Source organism: Sus scrofa, chromosome 1 (assembly GCF_000003025.6).
Source record: "Sus scrofa isolate TJ Tabasco breed Duroc chromosome 1, Sscrofa11.1, whole genome shotgun sequence".
Classification (NCBI taxonomy): domain Eukaryota; kingdom Metazoa; phylum Chordata; class Mammalia; order Artiodactyla; family Suidae; genus Sus; species Sus scrofa.
Window position 1 is genome coordinate 34,076,096 of NC_010443.5, and position 16,144 is coordinate 34,092,239.

General features: G+C 35.0%; 1 protein-coding gene across 1 annotated transcript in view; it reads right to left on the reverse strand.

Annotated features, from left to right (window-relative positions):
* Positions 1-16,144, reverse strand: part of LAMA2 (laminin subunit alpha 2) — a 594,330-nt gene that overhangs the window by 310,684 nt on the left and 267,502 nt on the right. Inside the window, 2 exon segments of the mRNA XM_021084463.1 lie at positions 3,123-3,296; positions 5,956-6,096. Of these exon segments, the coding sequence (XP_020940122.1) occupies positions 3,123-3,296; positions 5,956-6,096 (315 nt within the window).

Here is a 16,144-nt window from a genome sequence, read left to right on the forward strand (position 1 = left end):
CTTTAAAAAGGCTCTTCCCTGAAAGTCTTTGAGGAGTTAAGTTCTCTTGAGCATAAGCTGCCTCATTCTCCTTGCTCAGCCCTGCAATAAACCCTTCTTGGCTCCAAACTCTGACAGTTCTGTTTGTTTGGCCTCACTGTGTGTGTTGTGCACACAAACAAGATCATGACATTTTTTTAAATGGGTAGTATAAAAATGTGCTTTTTCTAGGCCTCATCCACTAGCCACACAGATAACTGTATTCACTTTCTGTATTCCTCATTATTCCAGAAAAGGAACTGCAGTCAATAAAAATGTTTCTTAGGATAAAAAATATTCCTTTGCTAAATTGGCTAGTGCTCCTGAATTTAATTACAGTCAGGCAGGCCTCTATGTTAGCAGAGTGTATCCCAAGTGACAGCAGTTTTATTATTTGGGGTGAGGTTCTCCAAAAAAGGGAAGATCAGCATGTGGCACCTTCATTATAACAGAATATGCACAACACATCTCCCTTCTGTTATAAGTGGACTTAGAACTAAGTAATGGAAAATATTTGAAAATGGGTTACATAAATATTTAGGAAAAGCATCTCATAAATAACTTTTTGGACTTAGGAATTAACACTAAAAAGGCGGAGGAGGGATTACATACCCACAACCTCCCGGTCATGGATGTAAATGAAATTCAGTAACTAAGCAGATGTACTAGTTTTTTGATATACTATTTCTGTCAGATCCTGGCAATGGCTCTCATTTCCACAGCAATTACTGGTACAGAATTTAGCTTCAACTATTTAAAAAAGTGGCTTTATTGGATTTACAAACAAGGCCCTACAATTTTCTGTTTCCTTAGCAAGATATTAAATCAACCAAGCTAAGAATGTCATCATGACTGTAATTTACGTGATATGACATGGCAGCTAAGATGTACAGTGGTAATTTGTGAGAGCTTGCAGTATTACTGTAGTATCAAAAATTTATATGGTTCAGTTATTAGGGCAAATTGTTTCATTCATGCTGAGATATCTGACAGTAAACCACCAAGGGCTTCCACATTACATTAAAAAAATGTCTTCCATATTCAAACAATTTGCACACCCTGTTACCATTATTTTGTTCACTGAATGGAAACTGCAGCACAGGCAAGCACAGCCTTTGATGTGAAAATGATCTGTGGGGGATATGAAGTGCTTCATTGTAGGTGGTTCTAAGAAGCAGTTCAGCCAGGATAAGGGAAGTTATCTTTGGGAACCAACAACTCCGAACAGGATGTCCAAATTCTTTGCTCTGATGCTATTTCACATCCCATTTGCTTACCTTCCTTCTGTCAGTTTGATTTTCAGCCAACAGAAAGAAAAAGCATATGACCAAAGAAGAAATGATGGAAAATATGGCAAGAATATGCTATTTTTTTAAAAAAACTATCTTTAAGTAAATTTCACCGCTGTAAGTAAGACCAGACCTCTGAAACATCCAATTTTGACCCATGGCTCTTCTCTAAATTCCTCAAAGCAGTTAAAAAAAATAGACAGTTTATATATGTATTTATCTTTTTGACAATTTTAAGCTATAGACATTCAAGTCGTATGTGCTATTTTATTCTTGTCAGAGATTCAGGAAGTTCCTAAATAGAATAGGATAGAATGACTTCTCATTGGAAAGGGCTTTGATGTAAAAATTTAATTAGATTTTTATTATAGCTAGAAAGTTTTATGCAACACACACCGTCTCTTTAAAAATACACATTCACTAAAAATGTGTTTTGTTCATTTACACATTTTTCATAATGGTATTTAGAAGCCTGTAAAAGTAAGAGACGAGCCACAAGTTAAAATGTTTTCAATTAGTTAAACACTGAACTGATTTCCATTCATATGAACTAGTAAGTTTTTCTATCTCAATTCTCACACACCATTAACTATTAATATATTTTTATTTATTTAGTCACTGAAGATTTATTCAAAAGGTACATTATATTTTTCTAGGTGAAAACTAGGCTTCAATAGCATCAATGTGCTAAAGGATTTTTCTGGACTGTGAATTTCTGTGTGATTAGGTAAATTAACTACTAGCTACAAGGTATTAAGTCCCACAGAATAGGAAGGACTTCCCATTGAGAATGACTTTACCAAATTTTGTTTCCAACAAATTGTTAAGCAAAATAAAATAAAATGATAAAAGCCATGGACTCTACTTAGAGAGAGTTAATCCACAACAGGGGGGAAAACACCTGAATTTCTGAGACTGCTACATTTGTTTATCTGTGTGTGTTTTTGTGTGTGTGAAAGTGGGCTTGAAAACAAACATGTGCATTCAATCTGGCACTTCTTTTAGGGTAGTTCTCTTTCAGAGCTCCAGGAAATACGGTGTTTACATAAGCTTCATGGAAAGCATTAAATTAGTTATGTAATAAATTTCATTTCCAATTAACATTCAAACAAGGTAGAAAAAGTAGAGCTCTTGAATATCAGTTTTGAAATGAAATAGAAAAAGATGAGAAATATTTCAGTAAATATTCTACCATAGACAGCTCTAGAAAATCAACTATTTCAAGTAAACATAATACAGTTTCTTCCAATAGCTGTAATTTGTTTTGCAAAATAATATCCTAGAAGCTTCATTAATTTATTTGTTCATTCAAAAATTGGACACAGCAGCTACGTAGAGTTGAGAAAGCAAAGGTGCTTTGGCCCATGGGGTAACAGGGGAGTGTCCAACTTAATTTGAAATCTTATTCAGGTGGTTCTGGCAATCCTTTCCTTTCTTTCTTTCTCTCTCTCTCTCTCTCTTTGTCTTTTTAGGGCCACACACACACATACGGATGTTCTCAGGCTAGGGGTTGAATTGGAGCTGTAACCACTGGCCTCAGCCACAGCAATGCCAGATTTGAGCCATGTCTGCGACTTACACCACAGCTCCCAGCAATGCCAGATCCTTAACTCATTGAGTGAAGCCAGGGATTGAACCTGCGTCCTCATGGATACTATTCGGGTTTGTTAACCACTGAGGCACGATGGGAACTCCCTAGTTCTGGCAATCCAATACAGTATATATTTGCTCTTATTTTCCTTCAAAGGAAGATTAAATAAAACCCCTCTACTTATTAATCAATTAAAGCAAGAAGCAAGCACTGCCTGGACTTACCTTGTTTCCCAGGTATGGAGCTGGTGCGCTCCAAAAGTAGCTCTGGGGCAGGGCTCGTCGGGCCTCACTGCTGCTGATGCTGATCTGCCGAGGTGGATCCATGTCATCCTGCTGGGGAGCCACTTGAATGTGGCCAGAGATGTCAGTCAGATACCAGCCACTCATGTCTTGTATCTTAAAGAAAACACACAACCATCCTTACTTAGGAAAAAAAAAATCACTCCCTTTCTCTTCCATATTCCTGTATTTATTTTTTGAAATTTAAAATAACAAAAATTATAAAAGTTTAGAAAAATATGAGAGTTGTGAGTATCACTTATCATGTGTACTCAGTTTTAGGTACCAATTTATTTATTTTTTCTTGATATTTTTAGGAGTTTGGACAGTATTATGTAGGAATCTGTTTTTACCAGTCCAATGCATGTTTTAAAAGTTATGATTCCAAGTACTTCTTAAAAAGAGGAACTCGTTCAAAACTACACGTAATGTTACATAAATTATCAAATAGTTGAATTTTGAATTCTGTATTTTTCATCCCACTAGTAATTTCCAATTGCTGATGGAAACAATTATTCCAAAAGGTATTACATATATATTTGTAAAGCAGAGGTAAAAGAGACATGAAAGGTGGGTTTTTATTTAATAATTCCTTCCTTTTCCCTTATTTAACTTTCAACTTTGAGGCTGAAGGACATTAGAATCCACTAGCTCATAACACTGTACCTATTCCTCCCTGTGGGGTCAGACGGGTTACAGGAGCTCCTAGCCTAGATCCTCGGCTTAGAAAAAGAAGAGGCCTTTAAGGAGGAATTAGGGAATACATGACAATTTGGTTTCCCATGTTTATACTCCAGCCATGACTAGGTACACAGCTACAATTCTACTTTAAACCATCCATCCTGTCTAGTCAGGACAAAACACTGGATACGGGGGTTTGTGGCTACCAGGGGCCCACGAGATGTATGTGAGCTGCTTGGTGTGGTGGGTGATGGGGAGCAGAATGGTAATGGTGATAATATGTGGATAAAATATTTAAAAAATTTTTTTCATGCAGAGGTCATTGGATTCGGCATCTCCTAATGCTATGGAATTGCTGGAACTGCCCTGGTCAAAAGAGAAAGAGATACCAGGTAAAAGCTTATTGGATAGCTAAGCAACAAGATATGTATTACTTCCTTTTCTTCTCTTTCCATCATAATCCATCAGGCATCCTAAGACAGCCCAGGGAGATTCGGAGGAAGTTCTTTCCAGCAGACTTACTGAAATGCAAGTATCAGTGGACCTAGTTTCTGATGAACAAGGCTGAGTACTACTTCTGCTCCTCTGCTAATCATTAAACATGAGTACATTAATGGAGCAGTCTAGAGAGTGATATGAGACTTTATAAACAGGAGCAAGTTAGACTAGATGTCTATTTGCTGTCGGTTCTATATAAAAATCTGCCTCAAAGCAATGTATTTAATCAAATATGTATAGATTCAAATTTAGATATGAGAGAACAACCAGAAACTATGCATAATACTTCAGACTTGACTTAAGAGCAAAACAGGCAGAAAAAATATTGTACTGTGTTAAGGATTAGTTAGCTGATTAAAGCTGAGAGACAGGAGTGGTGTTTGGAAGACAGTTTATTAAAGTAGTGATCTTTGTAAAGCCCAACTCTCATAATATCGCTCCCCTGCTAAAAACCTTCAGTGACTCTCCAAGGATAAGAACCCAACTTCTTAGCAAACTCGACCCTATATGCCACTTTCTCATTCCCTCTGTAGGTTTCTTTGTTTCTCAAGCTTGTTTCCTGTCACTCTGTACTCCTAAGAATTGCCACAGAAGCTATTTGAAATTCTCCCCACATACCATCTTCCTCTCTTATCTCTTCTAAAAGGAGATAAATCACCATCTGTGAAGGGTTGAAAAGGCAATGAGAGTGTGATGAGCAGTGGAAATAAGAAGGAAAACATGTTTATGTTAGAGGAAGAATATCTCAGTAACTACTAAATAAGTAAAAATTAATCGCTTAAGAATAAAGGTATTCTTCTTTTTCTTTCTTTCTTTCTTTTTTTTTTTTTTTTTTTTTTTTTTTTGCTTTTTAGGGGCATACTCGTGGCATATGGAAGTTCCTAGGCTAGGGGTCAAATCAGAGCTACAGCTGCCAGCCTATACCACAGCTACAGCAACACGGATCTGAGTTGTGTCTACAACCTAGACCACAGCTCACAGCAATGCCAGATCCTTAACCCACTGAGCGAGGCCAGGGATCGAATCCACATCCTCATGGTTCCTAGTTGGGTTTGTTAACCACTGAGCCATGAAGGTAACTCTGAGAATAAAGGTATTTTTCAAAGGTAGTGTCCCCTTGGAACAAATTAAAGGCCCTGGCAACATCAAATTATAACTAAAGGCTCGGTAGGGAATATGTATTATGTATGCAGGTGTTAAAGGAGTTTTTCTTAATGTGTATACCATAAATACTGGTGAGTGAAACACGTAATTTTTCATATCACAATCTGTTGTTTTCTCTGTTGAATCATCTGCCCCTGTGGCTAAAACACACCTAATCCCAGTCCTTCTTTACTTACTAATCATGGACACTGAAAAGATGAATGTTGACTTATTCTAAGAGGTTCCATTCTACATACTGGTAGGAATAAAACCTCAAAGGCTTTGGTCAAAGAGATATAACTTGCATTTAGAATAAAATTCCATGACTTCTTCATGATAACTTTAAGTAGAAGCTCACGACAAGAAAAATAAATGTTTTCAATTTCTTATAGGACAACAATAATAGCAAGAAGCCCCAGGGCGCCACACACAGGATTCAAAGGCTGTTGCTTACATTGCCATAGGTCCAGTAGGAGCTCTGACATCTGTTTGAAACCCCTGAACAGAAACACTCATCACAGCCTTTATGATTATCCTCTTGCAAATTGAAGAAGCCGGATTTGCAGCGACTGCAGTCTCCTCCTTCGACATTTTCCTATAAATAGAGAGGTGGGTTAGCCACAGAGGTGCCTTAAAGATGGAGCATTGTCTCAATCTATTTCTGTTTAAGGAACATGCAAGCTGTATAGTCTTCATTTTACCTCTCGACCCAATGTAAAGTATAATGATATTTTTAAAAGTCTTATGAAAAGCTTCTTAGTATGCAATATGCTATCCTAATCAGGCTGATAGAAAAGAATATGGGATTCTAATCTACTGTGGTAAAGGTTACAATTTGCTTTTCATCTCTGTCAAGAGTATGGAATAAATGCCATGACAAATACAGCAATGAGTTAGACTTTTGGTTTACTGTTTACTGCTCTATGCTGTTGAAATACTTCCTCTTAGAACACATGACCTATGACAAAATAAAAAAAAATTAAGCTAGTACATGGATGTATAATAGAATACTGATGTGGTAAAATACTTTTAACATTATATATGAAAACTACATACATCTGAAGCAAGCAGAAAAATATGAGAACTAGAGAAAATGGGGCAAATAGTCATAGTATTTCCCTGATGAGAAGCAGTAGGAAAGAAGGAAAGTTTTCTTTCATTAATTTTCATTGTTTCCCTTAACACACTGGTGTAGCCAGTTAATCATACAATAAAATTTTGGGAAAAATCATTCTCATTTGGTGACTGCTCTCCAGAATGGTTTCATTAACCCTAGGCCTGATATACAAAAAAAAAAAAAAAAAAAAAAAAAAAAAAGTTGATAGGTGGGACTCAAGCCAGGGGAAGTTGACCATAAGATGAAAAACTGGCACAGATGTAATTTCTCAGTTTAAGAATGATTAATCTTGACTAATGTCTTTTAAATGAAGGTTTCCTGCTTTCTAGGAAACAGATTCTCAGTATTCCCCACACACGAGTTTGCTCCACATTTTCCCTCTTCCCTAAATTCCCTCATTACTTCAATTCTGAAGCATTTCTCTTCCTTAGAGATCTAGCTTCTCCCCTAAGTGTGTTCTCACAGCCCTTTATACACTGCACTATTATAACCACCAAAAACGTATTGCTGTGTCTTTTAAGGTTATTCTCTCTAGCTACATACCATAATCAATTCTGAGGTAGAAAGCCTGTCTTACCACACGGTACCAGAAAATGGCAGGGTTCCTGATACAATATTGAGCACTAGCTTAATAAAATTTTATTAAGTTTAAATGAATCTCTTGGTGGTCATACTTTTTCACACACAGTGAAGTGCCGTGCATCTAGTTGATGTTTCATAAAAGCATTTTGGATTAAACCAAGATTGGACAAAGATAAGGACAATAAATTCTGAGAACATAGGGTGAAAAACAGAAAAGGAAAGAACAATGGCATGAAAAGAATAGAGACGTTTATATTTAAAAAAAAATGAAGTTCTTCTTGTAACCAAGAGAATAATATACTTGAAATTAACTTTTGGACTCTCAATTTTTATGACCTATTTACAATATCAACCATGTCTACATTGCTGGGAGCCTAAACAAAGGGGTGACTTTATCCTCGTTTCATGTGTCAAACTCTAGCATTCCAGTATGTACACAAGATGAATGATTGCACTGATACTTCTACTAGTTTCTAACATAACTTTCACACCTTTTGAGATGAGAGATGTCAACAAAACTAATCAAACTAATTTCAGACCTATGGTGACAAATAAATACCCCAAACCCTAAAGTTGAGAGCATCTTCCAGAGAGTACACAGGCAGGAAAGATGAAACATACCTATAATTATAATTTAGGTTATCCTGTTGAGGACATAGTACAGCTGTCCTGTACACTGTGTTCTTATGTGCTTGGTCTAATCTACTTTCATTTACTCTAATTTGAAAGCTTGTAATACCACTTTCTGAGATTCAGACTGAGTTTAACAATTAGAAACTTTTGGACATTAGTTACATTTTCTTTAGCTACATTTAGCTACATAATATAACTTATGATTAAATAATTGCAATATTCAATTTAATTTAATAGACTGAAGCATCACATTAGGGTAGAAATTTTTGGGACTATAAAAATGGGTGAGCTAAGGTCTCTGTCTTTAAAACCTAACATCCAGAGTTGAGTAAAGAGATACGTTTATAATCAACTATAATGCAAGGTGGATAATGAAAAGTGCATCTCTGAAATAAATTAAATTATGGTAACAGAGGAGGAAGGGCTAGTTTCTGCTATGAAAACTTGAGGAGGCTTTATGTTAGGAGCAGAATTTAACCTAAACTTTGGAGAATGATTTAAAAATTCAACCTGTTGGAGGAGATAGAATAGAGACCTATGTTAGTAGAGATATTGGGAATAAGAATTCAAAGGATAGAAGTTTCATTCATTATTTATTAATTTGAAACACATGTATAGAATATTTATTATATGCTAGGAACTTAATTTGGACTTGGGTTCCAGTGCCCCTGACTTCACATAACAGACCTTTAACACTATCCTATCTGATTCTTGGGAACTGGTTAAGTTATTAAAAGTTATTTAGCAGGAGATATGCCAACAGAACTACATTTGAGGCACTTAAGTTGGCAATAGCAGGTAACATGTCCATGAAATGTGAGACACTGGAACAAAGAAATCTTTCAACACCATATGATGCAGCAAAGTGTTAATGGGCTTGCAATACTTAAAACCTGTGCATTCTAAATTGGAAAGATTGTCCCTACACTGCTTCCTGGGAGGTAACCTATAAACCCTTGGAATATCTTGCCTGAAATAATGTCTCTATTCCTGAAAGCAGGAGTCACACTAGACATTTTATGCTAATGATGTCATATATGGTGCATGCCTGGTTTTTGTTTACCTGGATATCAGTTTGACCTCTGGCGGTATTGGACACTGAATGGGTAAGGTCAGTCTTGTAAGTATTCCCTATCTACTTAACTGACCCCCAATAAATAACCTGGACACCAAGACTTGAGTGAGTTTTCCTGGTTCATAAAATCTCAAATGTGTTGTTACATATTGTTGCTGGGAGAATTATCCATTCTCTGTAAGATTCTACTGGGAGAGGATAAGTGGAAGTTTGTGCTTGGTCTCTCCTGGATTCTTTCTTATGCACCTTTTGTCTTTGCTGATTTTTATCTGTATGCTTTCACTATAATAAACCTCAATTGTGAGTATAATAGTCTTCTAGAGTTCTGAGTCCTTCTAGTGAATCACTGAAAATGAGTGTGGTCTTGAGTCTCCCCAACACATCATGGTAAAGACGATAGATTGTCTACACCTACAAAAACAGGTTATCCAAGTGATAGTTTTACTTTTATTTCTTTATCATGAAAGATCTTTGAGCTATAATCTTTGAGATCCTGCTACAGGTCCTCAAGCTAATTCTATATTACTTCCCCACGCTCAATTCACTTCCACCCTCTTCACGAGCAATTATGAACTCATAAGATTTGCATAGACCTTACATAATACTACATAGCATGTCAGCTTAAAGCCACAACTTCAAGTTTCTAGACTCTTCTAATTTTTTAGTCCTGAGTCTATACTATACTTTTTTCTTTAGTGAGTGTAGCTCCTAATCAGATTGAGCTAGGTAATTCAATCGAAAAGTTCTCAATTCTGATTTTTCTCAGTTCTACTACTGTCAAACACTAAACCAAAACTAAATTGTAAATATGGTGGATATTGTACCTAATTATATGTGTGTCCTTATGGACCAGTTAAAGAGCCTCTGAGGCTTGAAAGGAATACAAAGCATCAGGGAGAAAATCTTTCTAGCTTCCCGGAACTCTGCTTTCTGGACATGACTCAACATGTATAGAATGAATTAGTTATATCAGGTTGTGCTTCCATTTTAGTTTTCTAATCTCCCTTGAGAGAGTACACATCTAAGTAATTTCTTACTTGAGGTTTATGTCTCCAGAGTTTTCTTTAAAAATATATTAGTTTTAATTGTGTTGTTGGCTTTTTTGCTATTGAGTTGTATAAGATGCTTGTATATTTTAGAGATTAAGCCCTCTTCAGTTGCATCATTTGAAACTATTTTCTCTAGAAAAAAAAGAAAGAAATTATATTCTCCCATTCTGTATGTTGCCTTTTTGTTTTCTTTTTGGTTTCCTTTGCTTTGCAAAAAGTTTGTCAGTTTGATTAGGTCCCACTGGTTTATTTTTGCTTTTATTTCTGTTGCTTTGGGAGACTGAACTGAGAAACATTTGGAAGGCTGAAAAATGGGCAAAAGACCTGAATAGACCATTCTCCAAGGAAGATATACAGATGGCCAACAAGCACATGAAAAAATGCTCAACATCAATGATGATTAGAGAAATGCAAATCAAAACTACCATGAGATACCACCTCACACCAGTCAGAATGGCCATCATTAATAAGTCCACAAAGAACAAATGCTGGAAGGTGTGTGGAGAAAAGGGAACCCTCCTGCACTGTTGGTGGGAATGTAAGCTGGTACCACCACTGTGGAGAAGAGTATGGAGGTACCTCAGAAAACTATACATGGAACTACCATATGACCCAGCAATACTACTCTTGGGCATATATCCTGACAGAACTTTCCTAGAAAAAGACACATGCACCTTCATGTTCATTGAAGCACTAATCACAATAGCCAAGACATGGAAACAATCTAAATGTCCACTGACAGATGATTGGATTAAAAAGATGTGCTATATATACACAATGGAATTACTACTCAGCCATAAAAAAGAATAAAATAATGCCATTTGAAGCAACATGGGTGGAATAAGAGACTCTCACCCTGAGTGAAGTAAGTCAGAAAAAGAAAGGCAAATACCATATGATATCACTTATAACTGGAATCTAATATATAGCACAAATGAACCTTTCCACAGAAAACAAAATCATGGATTTGGAGAATAGACTTGTGGTTGACAAGGGGGAGGGGGAGGGAGTGGGATGGATTGGGAGTTTGGGGTTAATAGATGCAAACCGTTGCCTTTGGAATGGATTAGCAATGAGATCCTGCTGTGTGGCACTGGGAACTATGTCTAGTCATTGATGATGGTGCATGATAATGTGAGAAAAAAGAATGTATACATGTATGTGTAAGTGGATCACCATGCTGTACAGTAGAAAACAAATTGTATTGGGGAAATAACAAAAAATTAAAAATATTAAAAAGATATTAATTTTAAAACAATGGTTACCAGGGAACATTAAAGTTTGATATTTAATAAATTTTAGGTATCTTAGAGTGGCACAATTCAAATGATGAATCATGGTATCCCAGGACTTTTAATGCACCTTTACAGGGACAGAGATTCCATATCTTACAGTAGTTTGCTAACACACATAATCTTGGCAGCTTGGATCTCAATTACTGTTATGAGTTCTCAGGTATATAATCGCTTTTTCAAAACTTTTCTGTGATTCATCAACTGTCATCCATGAAGCAGCCCCTGACTGTATTCCAAATTCATCTTCAGCTGGAGAATGAACCATCTGCTTTATGGGTAGGATCACTGAGCATTTTAACTTCCTTGGCTATCAATGCCAAATTATTAATAAATGCTCTGTATATTATTTCTCACTATTCTTTTCTTTTCCTATTATTCATTCATCTGGTCATAGCTGAGCTACTACATATGAGGCATTACATGAAATACCAGAGGGATTACAGAAAATGCCCTCAAGAGAATTATAGCAAAGGAAATAAGATGGAACAAGTAAATACAATACAAGGCAGAAGGAAGTTACTGCCCTAAGAGGGGCACATGCTCTGGATCTGACACAGGATTTATCACTAAAGTTCCCCACCTCTTGAAGGAAAAAAAAAGACAGAAAAGTCACAAGGTTGAGACTAAAAGATACAGTCCAAGGTTTGCATGATAGGATTAAAAGAGGCCACTGCGGCATTGTGTTTTTTTTTGTTTGTTTGTTTTTTTTTAGGGGTGCAGGTGTGGCTAGGGGTCAGATCAGAGCTTCAGTTGCCAGCCTACGCCACAGCTGCAGCAACACAGGATCCAAGCCTCACCTTTGACCTACACCACAGCTCACAGCAAGGCTGGATCCTTAATCCACTGAGTGATGAAGCCAGGGATTGAACCAGCATCCTCATGCATACTAGTCAATTTGTTAATGCTGGAGCCACAATGGGAACTCCCAGTATTGTTCTCTTTAATCAGAATGTTTATAGATATAAGAATGCTTACTAAAGATCATTTCAATTAATTAAGTGATCAAAGAGTAAACCCTAATTTTTGTTCTTTTCTTGCCATTTACATTAGTAAGGTTTCAGGGGCAGGTACCTTAATTTATAACTTGTCACCACCCAACTCAGTCTCTAAAACAGGATGTGAAAATAGTTGATCTTGAATATCTAATAATGATGGTGAGAGTCTGCAGTTTCTAGCCCCAATACTGTATTATTCATTATGAGATTTCTCTCTTTTTTAGCTATTATAATCTGTCACTTCTTTGTACTGATCAACTTTAAAAGGAATTGTTAGCATATAATTTAAAATTTTAGAAGTTGCTTTAACTGTTTATCCAAACAAAATGAGTTCTATTTTATTCTCTTTTGGCATTTCAAATGGGTAGCTTTTGTCAGTCCAGTACATTTATTTTAATATTTATTCAGAGTTCAATAGTGATTCTTTCAAATTTAATGAATACTTCTGCATCGAAGTCTATGAAATAGGTAATTCCCAGAATGTTCCAGACTTCTACTCTAGAGATTTATATTCTCTTTTATCACCTTATTTTCCTAAAAACAAATATTCTAGTTTTTTGGTTTCTAAACCATCATTCCAGTTGAATATATTAACCAAAATTAAATAAATAAAAACTAAAAGTTAATTATTTTTCCATTGTCAAAAACTAATTCGAGTGATAAATATTTTTATTCTCTTACATATTGTGATAATAAAATGTGTCACTTTAAACCACAGGTTCCCAATCTAGTTTTCACTGTCTTGTCTCCGAGAAGCCTCTTTAGTCACTTTTTGAAAATAATTATCTCCACCATGAAATTTTAATTCTGCAAATATACTGCGTGTGCTGATGCACTGTGTGAATATGTTTTCCTTATACTTAAAATGAATATATTTTTGTCCCTCGAGAAGCAATTTTCAATTTTCTTAGAGAGAAATGGGTGTTTTAGACACATATTTCTGTTTAGCTGAGTTATCTAATTAGATATTTTGTGGCCTACCCTACCAAAAAATGTATAATACTGCCTTTTTTTTTCCCCTTTGGTACTCTATTTTCTTAAAAACAAAGGTGAATTAGAAAAACCTGACTAGGTTCTCTTTCCTTGAAGTCAGACACTGTTGGGTTGACATCAATTTTCTTTTTGCTATAGTTTCCTCAGCACAGTTTCTCTCTAGGGAAATAGAGTCACAATAGTTTCCCTGTATTCTTTCTCATGAAGCTGCCTTCTTATAAATTAGGAACAGCTTCAGCAGTACATGCTTAATGGTAATTGTTAGCCAACTGGGAATTCTACTGACAAAGTTACCAGGAATATCTCCAGTGACGTGTAAGTTATTTTTGGTGATAATTGCTTTAGAAATTTTGCAGTCATGCTTGCTTGTAGGGGTGTTTGTAGTCAATTACAGATTTTCCTCTGTTACGGCCTTTGTTCTAATGCATCCTAGTATTAAAAGAAATTAACAAAAGAAGGATAATTAAGTAATTAGTGGTATTTGTTGAGTGTTTACTCCTTAAATACAGGGTTCCAAGGCTAAATAATAAAAAGGTGGTGGGGTAGGAAGAGGAAGAGAAGAAAATAAATAAAAATTGGTTCTTACTTTTTACAATCTTAGGTTTCAATCTTAAAAAAATACTGATCAACATAATATTTTTGAACTGTAGCTGTTGCAAAAGACAAATTCTGGCATGTGTTTTTTAATACTAAAAATTTTACATCTGTAATTTGTATTTGGGATCAAATACATCAATTAAATTTTTACCTTTTGTAAAAATGCCCAGGGTTTGGGCCTAATAAATTAATGAGATAATCATTTCTACACATAATGGAAAAGAGGACGGAAACCCAAACAAATAAAAATGTTAGCACACATGATAAAAATCCCACTGGGACGGGGGGCATTGTCACTGCAGCAGTTTGGGTCACTGCTGTGGTTGGTGCAGGTTCTATCAGGAACTTCAATACAATATGCTGCAGGACTGGCCAAACAAAACAAAACAAAACAACAAAAAAAACCCATTGGGGAAAAAGAATGGGAACTTATCTCTACCTGTAAAAAAATATATATATATAAACAAAAAATTCAGCCAGTATTTATGATTATATGTTATATTTGCACAAGGCTTTAATGTTACAATTATACCTATTGAGAGTTAGGCAAGAATGATTTAATATCATTTTACAAGCTTAAGAAATATGAATCAGACAGTTTAAGGAACTGTCAAAGCTTTGAACATTTTTTGTTTTCTTCTTTCCTTCTTTTTTTATAGTATTTTTCAATGATGAGGGAAATATATAGAATTGATATCATCACAGTGGTGAGATAGACATTACATGGATTGCAAAGTATAAAAAGTTCATAAAGGAAGAGAAAAAAGTGACAATGTCTATGGCAGGAGAATGATTTATATTGGGAGATCAAGGATAGCTTTGCTGAGGAGTGGAATGGAAATGAGCCTTAAAAACACCTAGCTTAAGCATAGGGAAAAGGTCAGAGTCAGGTTTTCCCAGAAGTCTGAATAGAATCTATAAAATCCCAGAGTTAGAAAGAGCGTGGTGACTCAAGAAATGTAAGCAAGGCTGGAAGACAGTGGCTGAAGCTCAAGAACATTCTGGAGAGGTAAGCCAAGGTCAGATTACATAATTTTATGTGCCAGTCAGAGCATAATGTAAAGTGCAATTAAAAACCCAAAGCAAAACAAGATGAAAATACAGACTTTGATTTCTAGTCTTTTTAATTGACTATTTATCTTTCTATTATTATAAGACTTTGATAAAAATAAAAGCACATGTTCCTACCTAGATCAAGGTCTATTTATACTATTTATCAGAGTCTGCAATCCAACTGACAGTGAATAGATAATATGACACCAAACTTCAAAAAAGCCAATTTCTTTCTAGCATTTAGTACTTAACATAAACAAATACCAAGAGTCAAATAGCATTTACATTTAATTGATGTGTCATATATCTGAGATTGGCTTGTCTCTTGTAATTTACCAGAAGAGAGAGAAATTTTAAACATTTTAATAATGCATAAAAATTAGCAAATATTTTTACGTCTTGAGTTGCACTGTTTTAATATTTTGAAATATAATGAGGATGATGTTCAATGATATCATTACCTAAACAAGGATATAACAGAAAATCTTATGCGTTAAGGTAATAGCAGTTGATAAGTTGATAAGTTGATAAGCTGGTAAGTTGTAATAAGTTAAAAATTTCATTCACCTCTTGTTAAATCAGGAAATCCTTTTTTCTCTTCTATTAGATAAATATTAAATTTGGAATTATTTTAAATAACTAGAAAAGTACCTACAATATGATAATTATCCATTAGCCACAACCTAGAGGCAAAAAATTATATATTTCCATGTGTGCTTCAGTTATATTTTAAAGAAACAGAACTTAAAATCACATTTGAATTTAACTTCACTTTCCATCCTATTTCTTTCCCTTTTTCTTCAGTTAACTACTCTTCTGAAATTAGTATATATAATATAACTGCATTTAAATTTTAAAAAATTATACATACATAAGTGTTCATAGAATATTTTAATTTAATAGCTTTATATAAGTGATGATAAAGGCACTTGTTTTTTTCACCTCACCTCAAACTTATCAGTGTTTTTACATGTAAAAACTTATTCCCTTGAGTTGTTTCTTGTATCAAATTACATGAACATATTATTTATTTTTCTTATTTATGGATACTTAGATTTTTTTTCGTAATTTACATTCTAATGAGTAGGTTTATATTGAACACCTTTAATATGCTTCTTTGTACATATTATACAAGTTTCTTTAGAGTAAATGTCTAGATGCTGAACTGCTGGTTGACAAGTTTTTAACATCTTTAATGATGCCAAATAATGACACATCAGCCTCCTAAGTTGTGATACTCATTCGTCCTAATAA